This window comes from Chenopodium album, chromosome 11 (genome assembly GCF_948465745.1).
Source record: "Chenopodium album chromosome 11, dcCheAlbu1.1, whole genome shotgun sequence".
Lineage (NCBI taxonomy): Eukaryota > Viridiplantae > Streptophyta > Magnoliopsida > Caryophyllales > Amaranthaceae > Chenopodium > Chenopodium album.
In genome coordinates, this window is record NC_137844.1 from 54,354,184 (window position 1) to 54,371,678 (window position 17,495).

Below are 17,495 nucleotides of genomic sequence, written 5' to 3' on the forward strand. Positions count from 1 at the left end.
AAAAAAAAAATTGTATCAAATCTTCCATTATACTCCACTTTGTATGTAATTATTACGTATATGTAGAAAGATTTAATTTTTTTTAATATATTTTTTTCAAAAATAAAAAAATAAAAAAAAAATCTAAAGACGCACAAGAAAATAACACGTGTCATTGCTAGTGTATCTTTTAGTATGTAATTATTAATTATTGATTGATTGATTAATTTTGAGTGTTCGTATTGAAGTAGATTATAAAAGAATTGCACTACGTATTTAGATATTATTCCATTTTTTTATTTTTAAAATTGACATAATAAAAAAAACAATTATTATTAAGGAATGGAGGGAATACCATGCAAGTATAATATTATAAAATAAGAACAAAGAGAAATACTTGGCTAGCCTATAACCATTCATCCACCACCCACACGTGCCACATTTAAAGCCCACATGAGTCACCCCTTATAGATAAAACCATCTCCTCCCATGCAATAACAACCCCCCTCTTTTCCCCAACTAAATTAAAAAAGGAAAATAAAAAAGAAAAACAAAAATTCTCCAATAATTAATTTTTCTAAATTGAGGAGAAATTATGGGGTGTGCATCGTCTAAGAAAGTAGATGGTACAACCCCGTATATCTACCGTCCACCACCATCAAGTTTTGCGGTATTCGATATAAACGCCATTGAAGAGCCTTGGCTTAAGCTTGATAATGCCGCACAAATAAATGATCAGCAGAAATCTTCGCACGTGCCAGCTCACGTGCTTGAGAAGCTCGACACGTTTGAGAAGGATGCCTCTGACGGGCCTCGCACGTGGGAGGAAGTCAGTAAGGAATTGTTGGAAGAAAATCTCAAGAAGCCAGCCGCAGCCGCCAAGCCGAAGCCCGATCCGAACCCGACTCCAGGCCCGAACCCGGGTATTCAGAAGAACTTCTCGTTTCATACGCTTGAGGAGTTGGAGACTAAGAAATATGATGATACGAAGCAGATGAAAGCTGAGTCGACTCAGGACGAGTCGTCGGGTAATAACGAAGCGAAGAAGCAGCTGAATCGGTTGAGGAAGTCGGGCTTAACCCGAGACGAATCGGAGTCGTTAGAGGTTCCGGTTCCGATTTCAGGTAAGGTTGGCGGCTCTTTGAAGGCCAACCCGTTTATATTAAGAGACAGGTTGGAGAAGGAAAAGGAAGGAAAAGAAGCTGTGTTTGATAAGATAATGAAGAGTAAAAGGGACCCACTTAACGACTTTCCCGAGATATGCCCTCCTGGTGGAGCCCACTTAGTGGTGCTCTATACGACGTCGTTGGGTGGAGTAAGGAGGACTTTCGAGGATTGTAACCGAGTTAGGATGATCTTAGACAATCATCGTGTCGTGTTTGATGAACGGGATGTGTCGTTACACGCCCCCTTCCTAGGGGAGTTGAAGGAGTTAGTGAGCAACGGGGACAGGGCAGGGGTCCCCTGCCCTGTCCCCGTGCCAAGATTATTCGTGAAGGGAAGGTATTTAGGAGGGGCGGAGGAGTTGGTGGAGCTAAATGAGTCGGGGCGACTCGGGAGGATAATGAGTTCGGCACGAGTAGAAAGGGGGCTTGGTTGGCAAGGATGTGAAGGGTGTGGTGGGGCAAGGTTTGTGCCTTGTATGGAATGTGGAGGGAGTTGCAAGATGATAGTTGGAGATGAGAAGGAAAGGTGTCCCAAGTGTAATGAAAATGGGTTGGTTCATTGTCCTCTTTGCCACAAATGAAGTCAAAGCTAAGAGTTTTTAGGATTTCAAGAAAAAATGTTTAGATTACAATTAATCTTTTAATTACTACTAGTTTGATCGAGAGAGTGCAGCAACATATTAATTAGGTTGCCTACTCTTTACATAAGTTTTTTTTTTTTTTTTTCGGAAACTCTTTACGTAAGTATTATTACCAATATGTTGTAATTTAATAGTATTATGTAGATGTGTTAAATTGTGTATCTCTTGTATTTTGTCATTTTCATACGGACTTACGGAGTGCTCATAAGTCGTAACTAATTTGTTTATACGAATCCAATCATCCAATTGAAAAAAAAATAAAATAAATGAAACTACACAAAATGAACTTTCGTAGAACTTATAATTTTACTTGGAGGACTTCTGTTGAAATTCAATTCTTGTCCTAAAAGTTTCATTATACTAAAAAATTGTCTTTAAATAGAAGATTTGTTCATCTTTAGTTTACCTTTGTTCAACATTTTTTTTAATATTAAAATACTAAAATTGTCTTTAAATAGAAGATTTGTTCATCTTTAGTTTACCTTTGTTTAACATCAAATGTCACATGACACCTTCATAATATTAATTTTTCCACTTTTTTTTTTCTTTTTCCTAAATAAAAGATTTATTACTTCCTTGTAAGAATAACACTCTTACTATTCGAATATTGCAAAAGTTTTATTACTGGTATATATATGATTGTCAAATATCTCACAAAATTATGATATGAGAAATGTATATAGCAACAAAAATTACATTCCTTTAGCAATACACTATAAAATCCGTCCTATAGTCATACCAAGAGATATGATTTTATATTTTATATGCTATAAAAATTTAAAAACATATCTTTTCAAATTAAAGTTTCTTGAAAAAAAAAATTGTAAAATCATGCAAATTTTTAAATTAAATCAATTTTTTTTATGGTTATAACATATCCTCGTGATAGGTTTTGGTTTGAATGATACATTGTTTTACTTTTTTTTTTTTTTTAAATACAATACATCGTTTTATGAAGGTGATTTAAATGGAGTAAAATAATGTGTAGGTGGGGTTTGAAATATTTTTTTTATAAAAAAATTATTTCCTTCATTTTACCGAATTTCGGTTACAATAGCTATTTTCTTTTATGTACATCCGGGTGGTTTTTTTTCCTCATTTAATATACTTTATATTCGTCTCATTTAAAGATTTTAAAATGATATTTAAAAAAAAGAAAAAAAGAGAGAGAAAAAAGTGAGTACACCTTGCACCCAAGCATAGTGAAGACCAAGATCATACATGTAAATACTTTTGTAAAAAAGAAAGATAGTAACGGAGAAAGTATATTATTTATTAGAATGTAGTGGGTGTAAGAAGAGAAAAATGCTAGTAAAAATTAGAAGTGAGGACCATGATAGGTGAAGATGTCAAAAAAAAAGTGATGCAATTAAAATAAAACAGAGTGAACTGAAATTATTTTTATGTCACCTTATATTTACTAAACTAAAATTATTTTTACTAAATTGAAATTAATTTTACTGAATTGAAATTATTTTTACTGAATTTCTATTATAATTCTTCTTTAAAGATACTAAATTTTACTGATATGAACTTATTTTTATTGAATTAAAATTATTTATATAGAATTAAAATCATTTTTACTTAATATTATTTTTTAAGGTGAAGTGAATAGAGCCTAATATAGCGAGGCAATAACCACATAAAAAATACGGAGTATGAAATTTCAAAAATGACAAAGGGAATAAATTGATAATTTGATACATATTACTATAATTAATGGTATTGATTTTTTAACTTTTAATATGAATATTATTTCCTTTTTAACCATGATTCTTGATGATATAGTATCGGAGCAATTTAATGGGTCCAATGAGTGAATGAGATAATTAAGTAATTAATTTATATTCATAATAACATGCAATCACACAAGATATATGGCATTAAATGTTCCCTTTTGATTTGCTTATAAAAGATGTTACATAATTTGGAACAATTAAGTTGATTGAATTTTTCTTTGTTCTAAAATAAAAAGTTGATTGACTTTTCTTTGAAAGAATGGTGAAAATAATCTCTTTTCTCTTATTCTCATTATTACTCCAAATCTCCTTGGCAATATCATCATCTCCTTCTCCTACTTCACTTAAAAATATCAACAATGGCCTTTCCTTCGAAATAATTCACCGTTACTCCCTCGAATCGCCTCGTGTCGATGATAATTCACCAACAAACCTGAACAAACTACAACTATTCTGCAGTTTGAACCCAGAAAAATCTGGGAAGAAGATTGAGAAGAGAGAGATTTTGAGAGGAAAATCTTAGAGAGAGAAAGTTAGGTGAAATTTTATTAATGAAGAGTTATGATCTATTTCATATTACAGCTCACAGAGTAATTAAATAGCAAATACAAACACACACAAAATGTGTGACAAACAATATTCTGCTAGGCTAATAACAGAATTGTAACTATCTAAATATCTACAAGATATTTACAGTAAGCCTGCATGAAACCTCAATGTTCTAGCAGTCTCCAGTAAATGCTTGTGCTTTCTTTCCACTCTACCATTTTGTTGTGGATTACCAGGTAAACTCCTTTGATGCACAATGCTTTTTACACCAAATAATTTGCTACATTGCTCTTGTATTAGTTCAGTCCCATTGTCACTCCTAACCACCTTAATTTTCTTATGAAACTGAGTACAAACATATTCAACAAAAGCAGCAATAGTAAGATACACCTGTGTCTTTGATTGTAACAGGTATGTCCAAGTAGTCCTAGTGTGATCATCTAGGATGGTCAAAAAATAAGTAGCACCAGACAATGAAGGTCTAGAATATTGACCCCACAGATCAATGTGAACAAGATCAAAAGCAGCACTAGCATGAGAAGTAGACTGAGAATAAGGAAACTTATGATGTTTTCCTAACACACAGGCTTCACAGCTAAAATCATAAGTATTATTACCATTGAATGGAACTTGTATATGTTTCAAAGTGTTAAAGGAAGCATGTCCTAACCTAGCATGAACAACTTCAGGACTAGGTTTCACAAAAGAAGTAATTGTATTATTCACTGAAACAGAACACAAATTTGAACTGCCAGTTTTAGGAAATGAAAAAGAGAAACTATATAAACCTAAGTACCTTGTACCACCAGCTACCACTTGACTAGTTGTAAGGTCCTGAAAATAACAGGAATCTGACTCAAAAACAACAACTAGTTTTTTTTTATCAAGTAATCTTCCAACTGATAAAAGATTGTGTTTAAACTGAGGAATATAAAAGACATTCTTCAGTGTGACAAGTTGATTTAGACTAACATTTCCTACATGCTTGACCAAATTAACAGTTCCATCTGGTAAAGATACTTTAATTGGATTTTAAAGCTGTTTTAAGGAAGCAAATAAAGCCAAATTTGATGCCATGTGATATGTTGCACCAGTGTCTATAATCCAAGTAGAATGATCAAACACATGATTCAAACAATCAACATTAGAGGCAGAAGTTATACCAGCAAAATTAACTGCAGCAGAAAGAGGATTGTCCTGAACTGATGAAGCACCTAATCTTTGAATCATCTTCAGAACCTCATGATATATAGCAGAAGCCATGATAGGATCCACATTATCAGGAGCAGTAGAACTACTTGACTCACCAAGTTCAGGTGCCTTACCCAAGATACCATCACCTTCAGAAAGAACATTTGCAGCAAACCTTGAATCAGATCTATTCTCACTTGCTACATTGACTCTATCCTTCTTCCACCAATCAGGAAAACCATTCAACTGAAAACATTGATCAATTGAATGTCCTTTCTTCTTGTAGTAATTACAAACTGCATCACTCTTCTGTTTCTTGAAATCTTTCTTGAAATTCTGAAACACAGGCTTAGGAAAAGTCTTAGCCACATGCAATGCACTCACTTCTGGAATATTAACCTTGACATCATTCAGCTTATTCTGCTGTTCCACCTGCTGCAGAGTGTGATAAGCTTTATGCACATGAGGCAAGGATCAGCACTCAGCATATTGGTGATCACCTGATCATAAGATCTGTTTAAACCAGATAGCAACTGCATCAACTTATTACATTGATCAGTTTCAAGAATCTTCTAAAGCATTCCACATGTACAATTTCTCATTGCACCACAAGTACAATTAGGAAAGCCCTCAAGAACCTGCAATTGATCCCAAATTGCCTTCATTCTACCAAAATACTCAGCAATGGAAGAATTATCTTGCCGAGTTGAAGTAAGAGATCGATGTAACTCAAACAGTCTAGGAGCAGTAGTATGACCAAAACGCTCAACAAGTTCATTCCACAATTGAAAAGAAGAATTAACAAACATAATACTCTCAGCAAGACTCTTATCCATTGAATTCAACAACCAAGACATAATCATGTAGTCATTCCTAATCCATTTCTGCCTATCAACAGAACCTTCAGCAGGAATAGAAAGTGAACCATCAGCAAATTGCAGCTTATTCCTAGCGATTAACGCCATTTTTACAGTTCGACTCCAATTTAAGAAGTTAGAACCAGTGAGAATATGATTACCTAATTGCATGCCAGGATGATCGTCGTTGCTTAGGTAATAAGGATCATTGAAATTGATTCCAAAGGACATCTGAGAATTCTGGCTTCGAGCATTAAATGCGCTTCCTATCGCAAACAATCAATATTCGATTTCGATTCAACAGAAGAAACAAAAATTCGATCGAAATTAAGCAAAAAAACAATGAAATCGCAAGAAAATAAGCGAAATCAAGAAGAAATTGAGCTTCATAGCTCTGATACCATGAACAAACTGCAACTATTCTGCAGTTTGAACCCAGAAAAATCTGGGAAGAAGATTCGAGAAGAAAGAGATTTTGAGAGGAAAATCTTAGAGAGAGAAAGTTAGGTGAAATTTTATTAATGAAGAGTTATGATCTATTTCATATTACAGCTCACAGAGTAATTAAATAGCAAATACAAACACACACAAAATGTGTGACAAACAATATTCTGTTAGGCTAATAACAGAATTGTAACTATCTAAATATCTACAAGATATTTACAGTAAGCTGTTCTAACAAAACCACATCGACAACAACGAAAGATTCAAAAGACTGGTATCATTGGATATGAATAGCCTAGACTCGTTTTTATACGCCGTAAAGGTTGGCATAGGCAACTTTGATGAGTCTCCTTCCTACAAGCCATACTATTTGCGGTTAGACACGTCGAGGCCATTTATATGGACCCAATGCGAGGGGTACGGTGCACCCAATGCTTCCCACAAAGCGAACCACTTTACCCCAAAAGCCGGTCCAAGTCCTACAACCCTATACCCTGTGCCGACCCTCGTTGTACCCAACGTCTTTGTAATCTCAAAAACTGCGGTTATGGAACCCAACTTACGGAGGAATCCATTGGTGAATTAGCCACTGAAACATTCACTACTTTCGATAACAACAACATATTACTCACTTTTGGATGTGGTCTTGAGAACCACATCAATTATACCAACAACAACAATGATGATAATAATTCAATAATTTCCGGGGTTTTGGGCTTAAGTAATGGCAGTCTATCGCTGGTGAGTCAGATCAACACTGCCTACGGTCTGCCTCGGCGCTACTCGTACTGCCTTCAGCCATTCAGCAGTAATACTAATAGTAATGCTGTCCCTATGCAGCTGCGGTTGGGAGTCAACAACGAAACAATCAGTGAAAGTGGTCTTAAAGGTGCCATGATACACACCCTTGGCATTGTGCGAGGCAACTTGGCAATACATGTGAGTTCCATGAGTGTTAACAATAACAGGCTTAACCTTCCACCAGTTACATTCATAGATCAAATTGGCTATCGCGTTGTGATTGACACAGGTGCTGCGATCACCCACCTTAATGAAGTGGCATATGTAGCCCTTAAGGCGGAGTTGGTGAAAATCTTGTCGAATTATAAGGGTATAAGGCAGGTCCCTAGCATACTAGGCCTCGATCTTTGTTACGAGGGAGTGTTGGGAGAGGGTGAACATCTTCCCAATATAACATTCACAACAGGTGGTCGATTTGTGAGTATGAGTGGTGAATTTGTTGTGCAGCCTGAGGGTGTGTTTTACCGCGGTAAGAGTGACAAGAGCGGCCAAGATGTGTTCTGCTTGGCTATGGTGCAGAGTTTTAATGGGTATACTATAATTGGTGCATTCCAACAAGTTAATAAGCTCATCATCTATGACTTAGAAGATTTTCAGTTGCTTTACAAGGACCAAGATTGTTCCCAATTTAATTAACACCTTGTTTATTTCGTTGTGCTCTTCAATTGTTGCTTAATAAATTCATCTTTTAGGAATTGCCATCAAAAAATTTAAAGAATAAATATTGGGACTGTGTTATTACTCCATTATTATTATTACTGTTATTATTACTCCGTAATTCTGTATTATTGTTATTTTGGTCGTGGTCAACAATTCCCAACCCAAACTCTTGTAGAGTAACGTGGTATGATGAGCTAATTTTTTTTTTTTGGTTCTAACTCAAATTGTATGCTTCAAAATAAGATTAATTTCTTATTCTCCGTGCAGTTATTTGGGTCATAGTCGTCAATGCAATAAATTGTGTCACGGACAAAAATAACATTGATTTGTTGTTATTACCAAAATTACTTGCTCAATTTAAGCCTTGTTACCTACCCTATAATTGTCCTCTCACTAATTAGCTCTTTAATTTCCCTTTAATTACTCCATAATATTACAGAGTATTTTTTTCATTAAAATATTTCATTTTTGTCTGGAATTCATAATTTCCAAATACGATGTACTGTATTTATATGGCACTCCGTAATTTCAATTCTTTCTCATTCACTTACCTGCCAACCCGTCGTTCCTCTTCGTACAAATCATCATTCATGCAGATTTGTCACACGTATTTTTGTTAGTGGACCAACTCAACCAAAAGCTTAACCTGATGGTTGAGGCCCAGGAATATGTTTTATACTCTATCACGCCCCCTCACATGAGAGCCCGTTGGGCTAGAAGTGTGGATGCAGCATGGGCCCTCCTCATACCCTGCGCTTAATATTCCACTTGAAAGTGGGGGGTGGATGAGATTCGAACCCGTGACCTTTGTGTCACGATGGCTCTTGATACCATGTTAATGGACCATCTCAACCAAAAGCTTAAGCTGATGGTTGAGGCCCAGGAATATGTTTTATACTCTATCACTCCCCCTCACATGAAAGGCCCTTTGGGCTTGAAATGTGGATGCAACACAGGCCCATCCATACCTGGTGCGAATTAATTCCACTTTGAAGGAGGGGGGTGGATAAGATTCGAACCCGCGACCTTTGTGTCACGATGGCTCTTGATACCATGTTAGTGGACCATCTCAACCAAAAGCTTAAGCTGATGGTTGAGGCCCAGGAATATGTTTTATACTCTATCAATTTTTTGTTGCGGATCTTTAACATTTTCGTATTTTTAAAAATAAAAATCAGTGTTGATTAGTTGAAAGAGAGGGTGTTGTACATATTTTTTGTTTTTCGGTCGCTATATAAATCTGACCACGCGGCCATGATCATCAGCTGGAGAAACAAGGGGAAGGACGTAGTTGGTGAAGCTTGGGGTGGTGTAGCTGACCAGAATGCAAACAAGTAGTTGGTGAACAAGTGCAGTAAAATGTTGGATAAATTGGAAGGTGTATAACAACAGAGTAAATTTTATAAAAGAGACGAATCAAAATTATTCGAGTAAACAAGAATAATTTTACACATGTACTATTATCGAACAGAGGTATGAATCTTTCATAAATACTGAATTACATAGCTTCTTCCTAAACTCCTAATATGTAACAAAACAGAATATGTGATGGCAAGTATAAGTAATATCCTAGTAACTGTTTTTATACACTCAAGACCGAACTAAATCTAGTGATGTTTTTTTTTCCTTTTGGAATTTTCTTGTTTAAACTCTTATCGGGACCTTCTAGCCTTATATAATCATAAATTAGTCCACAAAACGGACTTTCGGCCATTGCTTGGGTCAAAAATATAGTGTTGTGGCCGACTTGAAACAAAGAGCATGGCATATTCGCCTCAATCAGACGGTACATCCCGTGGATTTGATGCCCGGCAATGGCCAGATCATCACCGATAATTCCTGTGCTGAATATAGGCTCGGAGTTTGTATCAGGGTTGTTTATTCTAACCTGTGTATTTAACAAACATAAGCAAATTGTTTTGACAAAGTTTCAAGATCAAATGTCAGAATGATATATACACTGACTGGATGAATGTGTGTACAAATAAAGAATTCATTAAGTAGAACGACTATGCAATGTATTAGAGATCTCACCTGAAGATCAGCATTATTGGCAGAGGCCAAAGCCAGCCACAAAGTATAAATCTCCCCTTCTTCCGGCACACTAGCCAGTGAAAATGCCACCTGCCATGTGGTTTTCTGGTATGTGCCATCAATCATTCGCCTACAAATCAAAGTCACAAAAGGCATATCAAACAAGCTCTTATATACCAAGGGAAAAAAGTCACAATTTACTACAGTTTTAAGAGTACAATCTTAATTACCTTGGCACATGAGCAAAAAACCAGTCTGTTTTATAATCACTAGCACCAATGACGAAAACGATATCTTGGTTGGGATACCGGTCAGTATACCTATCCCAAAGACCGTATTGTCTGAATCTGTTTAAACAGAAAGTACAGGTAGCTTTAGCAGATTAACCTTACATAGTAAGTTATGAGTAGCATAAAAGTCTTTTAACTTGAAACAGAAAGGTGAATTTACTTGTTCACTTCATCATGAAGAAAAACTTGGTTAGTATAGTTTGGATTTGGGTCTGGGATAAAGAACTCAGCAGCGCTACGGTCAGGGATCCCAATCTCCCAAATGGTGGGGCCAGTTCTAGGTGGACTAAACACAACTTCACCAATACTCTGGTGCAATCCTCCTGCAGTTATCCAACTATGTTACCATGGATACTCGAAAAATAAAACAAATTTAGTAACTTAAAAGGCTTATGATTAGCTTGATAACACAGTTGCACCAAGTATATATAAAGTATACTTCAATGAAACATGTAGATACCTGGAGCTATTTTTATCCGATCTAATTGGTATTCACCAATATACCCAGGCACCCATCCATATAAGGTATAATTTCCTTCCGTGATTGATGTAATTGTAAAGCTTCCATTTGGATTGGCTTCTGTCCAAAACTGATAACCCTGTCAACATAAGACAGTTAATTTCAGTGAATTGTATAATTCTATCTGTTCTTAGTAGTTAGTAGGGGGTGGAGTATCAATTAAGGTAATATAATATGAAAGGAGCAATATATTAGATATTGTACTCATTCAAATCAAAGGAGTCACTTGTATCTACAGAAGTTTCTAGTACATATTAAACCGTAAACAACATAAGTATTCCTCACCTTGGTTTCCATCTGCCAGTTACTTTCTCCTGATAGAGCCAGGCCAACCCTAGCAAAAGGTGCTGGAGCTGGGATCGAGTTGCTGCATGATTATGTAACACAATAAACTTTAATAACTAACAAGGTATGATGATGAAAACAAGGATGTAAACTTGAAATTGAAAATCGTACTTGTCATTTATTAGAAATCTTCCTGTAAGTGATCCGCGGTGATTAGACTTGGCATAAAAAGATGATTCCACAAAGCTATAAGGCCACTTATGAACTTCCTCACGAAACTGAAAATTTAATTGTAAAATAGCAAATGAATATGTAAAGATTAATTTTGAAACCTTGATAATTAAGGACTTATCATACCTGGACCTTGGCCTTCCCCCAAAGTGCATAAGGATCTTCACCCTCAGAAACAGAGTTAATATGTATGAAATGTGGTCCAAAGGTCTTTCTCCAATTATTATTCTCAATTTTCATTGTAAATCCTTCCCCGCAAAATTGGTAAGACAGGTAGTTCTAGGGAAACACAAACCAGGCATAATAAACAATTAATTAAGTATGAATTTCAGATTATTATTACGAAATATTACTTATCCTGATCAAGTGAATAAGTAGCTCCTACTCCGATAAGCTCAACGGGTGTAGCGAAGAATACGTGATGGAACGTGGCATAAGAGTAGAACCCTGAGCTTCCACGGAGCAATATGTACCTAGAATCCAAAAATGTAAAGAACATACATTAAGTTTCCTCAATGACTGTTAACAACCACAGTGTTAATAACTACTTCAACCGTCAGTGCGTGGTGTTGTTTTGGTGTGTTTTTCAATCTCTCTGTTTCTGTAGTTCTTGCTTTTGTGTGTTAGAGCAGAGGTATTATTGCAGCTATGTTTCCCTTGCTTTATTCCAGTTTAAGCGAATTCCTTTTCTAGCTTGGGTTTGTTTTGGCTTTGTTTTAGTTTGGTTCCTCTGGTTCATGAATTTGACAAAGTGGAAGGATGTAGAAGTTTCAGATTTTAGGGGGTGGGCTGGTATGCTACCATGGGTGTTATGGGAAGCAAGTAGTTTGTAGGAGGACAATACTTATGTTTGGTTGTTTAAATTCTTCTTCATTTTTTTTTTTTTTTTTTTTTGGTTGGAGAAGAATATTTTTAATGGACTTGGTCTAAAAGTAAGTAGTTTCTTAGCTTTTACTTTGAGACCTTTGAAGATGGAAGACGAGAACAGGGTCTCAGTTTCCAAGACCCTCCATTTGCGTATATTTTATCTTTTCGAATGATTGGTAAGGAGTTTGTATGTTACTTTTTCTTGTTTGAGGGTTGCAATCTCCATTTTGAAAGGACGGAGGAATGCTTTACAATTAACAATGGTGAATTCTGTTTTGAAGTCTTTGTTCTGCTTAGCAATAATAGAGGTTACCATTGTTTTGTTTAACCTATATCTGAAGGAGGTACTTCAAGAGTCCTAACAAGTTTAAGCTTTCTCCCTTTGAGGAGAAGTCTAGGATGCCCAACAATATGGGTATCATGTCAAGAGGTCAAGCGACCTTTATGGAGAGAATGAGTATGGGTTCCCAATCTTACTTGGCTTTAGGCCATTGGGACTACTCACTGAGTTACGAGCTTCAACTCTCGCCCACACATGGTTTGCAATCCTCTGTCGGTAGTAGTTCCTTTCTTCCACTACTTCCATCAAAGTTTCAACTCCATCTCTATGCACGAGTTCCTCCTCAATGGCGATGTCATATTCTTAGTTTTACTTCCCTCAGTTGTTCTTTGACCTCAAGAAGCACAAGTAAATGGTCTTTTGCAAGTTATTTGCAAAATCCATCCGTGTCACGAAAGGCCCCTAAGCATGTTGTTTACCACAAATCTCTCTTGCTTTAAGTTTAGTAGCTATGTTGGTTTGGTTTGTTGTAGTTATTTTCATTTAGTTTGTTTCCTTTATACTTAGTAAGGGCATGTTCTCATTGGCTGAACTCAGCTGAACTGAACTGAACTGAACTGAACTCAGCTGAACTGAACTGAACTGAACTGAAATGAATATTTTATAAGAGAAGGAAATTAGGAGCTGAACTGAACTGAACTGAACTGAACTGAATTGAGCTGAACTGAACTAAACTGAACTGAACTCAGCTGAACTGAACTGAACTGAACTGAACTGAACTGAATTTCAACGTAAGAGAACAGGCCCTAATTGTGTTTCAATTTATTTATGAAGTTCACTTTGTCCAACATAAAAAAATAAAAATAGTGTTATTAGGTGTAGTTATAGTTACCTCACTTCAATCAGCAGGCTGGGCAAGGGTGGAACACAGCATGTTCTCTCAAAGGAGATCTCTAATTTATTTTCATACTGCTCCTTAATGCTAAAGGAGTCTCCCAAAATACTGCACAAGTTTAACCTATAGAGTGAGGCTAACAATATTTCTTGAATAATGTTAAAACATTATTAAGTTAGGAAAGATATGATACCGTTCTGGTAAAGGATAACCACCCTCTAGGTGATTCAAGTGCCAGCATGACCTGCAGAAAAATGTTTAGTCAAGCTGGATGTGATCATGAAAATTGATCAAAGAATACAAAATTCTAAGTTGAGTACTTAAAAAATTAGGAGTAATATTTATGAATTAAATGGTGTTTTAATAACAAAAACAAGTATGTGAATAAGAGAGCGAGTACAGGGCACATCGTGACTTACAGTCTTCCATTTTCATTATCGAGTAAATTACTCGATCCATTAAACTGCAAGCTGTTCATATAACCTTCTGGAAGTGAGAAGGTCACCGTTATGATAGAGTTATCTAATATCACCTGCAAAATACAATTAGTTAAAATTCCATAATGCCCACAAATATAGAGTTAATGATGGTACAATTAGTTAAAATAATACTCATAGATAACATATGATTTTCAGGGTTAATTTGTCGTAATTAAATCTAAACATTGGGGTTTTCTTTGTAGGAAAAATATTTCCCACTGGTAGTTCTCCCAAAAATGTATAGAATCACATCATTAAATATTATGTCATTAGAACGCAACTAAAAACATAGCAATACACAACAGATTAATTAAATCATCTAATAGTACTTATTTAAGATTTCGATTTCACACTTCATGATTTGAAATAGCTTAAACCATAGGAATAAATATTAAAGTAATTATTCAAATAGAATAAATGAGGTTGAAACGAACACTAGTGTGTTTAGGAGTCCCCTTCCTAAGATTTATCGAGGTGAACCGGTCTCGAAATGATCCCACAATTGTTTGTGTCTAATAATAGTACAGTCAAACTTCCGGTGCCAGACAGATGCCCTATGGACCTTACACTTCTGAGTCTATTGGACGACAGCAATTAACCTAGGTGATACTACTTGATTCTCATAGCCCAAATAGTTGGCATGTTATAACCATTGAATCCCATAGTCTAATGGCTTAGCTTCTTACACTCAAATAATTAAGATTCTACTTAAAATCATCCAAAAGAAGTGGAGTACCCAAAACGGCCTTACATTCATGCTCATCAACCAAACTAGTAACAATTTTTAATAGCAGATAGTAAGATACTCATCTTAATTTAAACCAAACCAAGTCACCCATTATACACATCTTAACATACGACCAATATAAACAAGATAATGTCATCACATTTGATCAACATGTTCCATTCAACAATATACAAGTTTAGCAAACCCCAAAATCAGAATTTAAAGTATTTAATCATACTAAATCAATACATCACATGGGTGACAAATATATCAACTAAAAACCAACATAAAAGGGCTTAATTAATTCCTTTTTGGCCAACGACCTTTAATCACCCAACAATTTCACAAAATGTATATATTATACTCGTATTATAATATTGATACTAACACGTAACAATATACTCTATTTAGGATAAACCGTAATAGATTAAGCATAATAATACTACTCCGTCTCACGGCACAGTACTAGGGATGTCAATGGGGCGGGGCGGGGCGGATGTTGGCCTTCCCATCCCCATCCCCACCTAATATTTTCATCCCCATCCCCATCCCCATCCCCGCGGCGGGTCCAATTTTCATCCCCATCCCCGCCCCACCGGGTACAACTCCAAAACCATCCCCGCCCCACCCCCCACTTGGATATCCATCCCTACCTTATCCCCACCAAAGACCCGCCTAATCCCCATCCAAGATCCACCTAATCTCTGTATCTCAAATAAACAATCTTACATAATTAATACGAATTATAAAATAAAACATTCTACACACATTTTTGTGTTATAATATAAGTGTCATACAAAGTATTATAATTAATATTGTATTTCACGTAATTATTTTATAAATAGTATAAAAGTATGTAATTTTGCTTTAAAAGATATATAGATGTGGGTATGAGGTGGGGATGGGGCGGGTATGAAGTGGGGCGGGTGGGGCGGGGCGGGGATGGGGCGGGTACAACTTAAAATCCACCCCCGCCCCATCACCCATGGCGGGTATGGTTTTTATCCCCATCCCCGCCCCACCACCCGCCAAACTGAGACCCATCCCCGCCCTACTGGGGCGGGGATGGGGCGGGTCTCCTACTTGACCCGCCCCACTGACATCCCTACGGCACACCCACATGTAAGTATGTAGCAATATAAAACTTCCAATTTTACACCCATATATGAAACCATCAAATAAGTTACTATCTATTGTTCAAAAAAAAAAAAAAAAAAAAGTTGCTATATAGTCCTATAAAACCATCAAATACATCCATATAAGTTGCCATATAATTTATTCACCAAATTAATTAAATTTAATTACATTATTACCTCATTTGTACTCTCATTGAAAGTAACAGTAGGGGGAGGTTGGTAGACTCCATCTACCATCACAATCAAGCACAAAATGAACAAAAAACGCATGTTTGATGTCTCGTACTCGTGCAACTCAAGTTGCGGAGTTTAAAACCCTGAAAACAAAGGATGAATTTTTGTCACGTCAAATCTTTTTAAACTTTTTTTTTTTTTTTTTTTTTTCTTTGATTAATGTAACAAACTGCAAACTCATTATAGTGGAGTAACTGAAAACAGTCAAAACACTCATTGCTTTCTTCTTTTAGATTACTTTTTTTTTTTAAGAGAACTAAATTAGCTAATTTTATTAGTGGAATGAGGAGAAATTACACCAATTTTAATAAAAGATGCTGTGGGAATTGAGACTACATATGAAATGCAAGAGCAAGATGTACTTATATTCGAGTAGAACTGGCAATTCTGATCCAAACCCGATGACCCGACCTGAATGATCCAATCCATGACCCGAAAATAGTGACCCGAATTGACCCAAAACCCGAATCAACCCGATCCAACCCATACCCGACCCGAAGTAGAATTGACCCGACCTTAACCCGAAACCCAAAATGACCCGACCCAAGATGACCTGACCCGAGACCCGATACCCAACGTGACCCGACCTTTAACTTGAATTAATTGACCCAAATAGACTCGAAACCCAAAGTGACCCTAATTAAAATTATCTTATATGTCAAAATGACCAGAATCTATTTAAGCTAAAGACTTGGCCTGAGCAAACCGAAATAGAAAAAAACCGCAATCAAACTGACTTAATTTTTTTTATTAATTTGTAATGTGTAACAGTGTAAGTAATTTACATATTTTGAGCATTACTTTTCTCGATTTCTTCGGCCTTTTATCTGTATAAGTTATTAAAAAATCGTAAAAAGATTGAAATTTAACGACTATTCTACGGAGTTTGTCCATAAGATTAAAAAAATTAACTAAAGCTCGAAATAAAAGTCACAATTCTCACAAGTCTAAAAAAAAAGTAGTACAATAATAATGCGTACATAACATAATGTTCAATACCAAATGAAATTACAAAATAATCTAAAGTCAAACATTTACTGTATTTCATGAAAAAAGTAGCCATAATAAATATAGTGAGTTTCTCGTCAAAAAATATATAAATATATATTACCTTCATTTCATATTATTTGCAACGATTAGACATTTTTCCTCTCTACTTTATGTCAAATCGTTGCAAGTAATATAAAACAGAGGTAGTATATATTTATATAGAGTTGAATTTAACCCAATGCATTGACCCGAATATGACCCGACTCGAAGTTGACCCGAAAATTGGACCCGAAGATTGACCCGACCCAAACTGACTCGACCCGAAAATTGACCCGACCAGAACTGACCTGACCCAAACTTGACCCGACCTGAACTCGACCCAAAATGTGGACCCGAAACCCGACTCGATTATCAGTTGACCCGAAATCAACCCGAAATCCGAAATGACCCGACCCGAACTTGACCCGACCCAAAATGACCCGACCCAAATGACCCATTTG

At 35.9% G+C, this 17,495-nt stretch overlaps 3 protein-coding genes across 3 annotated transcripts; 2 read left to right on the forward strand and 1 right to left on the reverse strand.

The window, feature by feature from the left end:
* Positions 1–465: 465 nt before the first annotated feature.
* On the forward strand, positions 466–1,970 carry LOC145567791 (uncharacterized protein At3g28850-like). Its single transcript, XM_081627170.1, has one exon. The coding sequence runs from the start codon at positions 575–577 to the stop codon at positions 1,724–1,726; it is 1,152 nt and encodes a 383-aa protein (XP_081483296.1). The 5' UTR covers positions 466–574; the 3' UTR covers positions 1,727–1,970.
* A 4,995-nt stretch (positions 1,971–6,965) lies between these two features.
* Positions 6,966–8,003, forward strand: LOC145566882 (aspartic proteinase nepenthesin-1-like). The gene has a single exon (XM_081626159.1). It carries the CDS (start codon positions 6,966–6,968, stop codon positions 8,001–8,003), a length of 1,038 nt encoding a protein of 345 aa, XP_081482285.1.
* Positions 8,004–9,257: 1,254 nt separating this feature from the next.
* Positions 9,258–11,627, reverse strand: LOC145566883 (uncharacterized). Its single transcript, XM_081626160.1, has 9 exons — positions 11,514–11,627; positions 11,328–11,434; positions 11,157–11,238; positions 10,812–10,950; positions 10,512–10,674; positions 10,292–10,408; positions 10,062–10,191; positions 9,818–9,915; positions 9,258–9,342 (listed from the first exon to the last, which is right to left on the reverse strand). The coding sequence occupies exons 1-9, from the start codon at positions 11,625–11,627 to the stop codon at positions 9,258–9,260; spliced, it is 1,035 nt and encodes a 344-aa protein (XP_081482286.1).
* Positions 11,628–17,495: the final 5,868 nt, after the last annotated feature.

Coding starts and splice junctions, on each gene's coding strand:
- LOC145567791 (XM_081627170.1), top strand. CDS start 575: ATGGGGTGTGCATCGTCTAAGAAAGTAGATGGTACAACCCCGTATATC.
- LOC145566882 (XM_081626159.1), top strand. CDS start 6,966: ATGGACCCAATGCGAGGGGTACGGTGCACCCAATGCTTCCCACAAAGC.
- LOC145566883 (XM_081626160.1), bottom strand. CDS start 11,627: ATGAAAATTGAGAATAATAATTGGAGAAAGACCTTTGGACCACATTTC. Junction 11,239..11,327: donor AGATTTCTAATAAATGACAA/GTACGATTTTCA, acceptor ATAATCATGCAG/CAACTCGATCCCAGCTCCAG. Junction 9,343..9,817: donor GGGCATCAAATCCACGGGAT/GTACCGTCTGAT, acceptor CATTCTGGTCAG/CTACACCACCCCAAGCTTCA.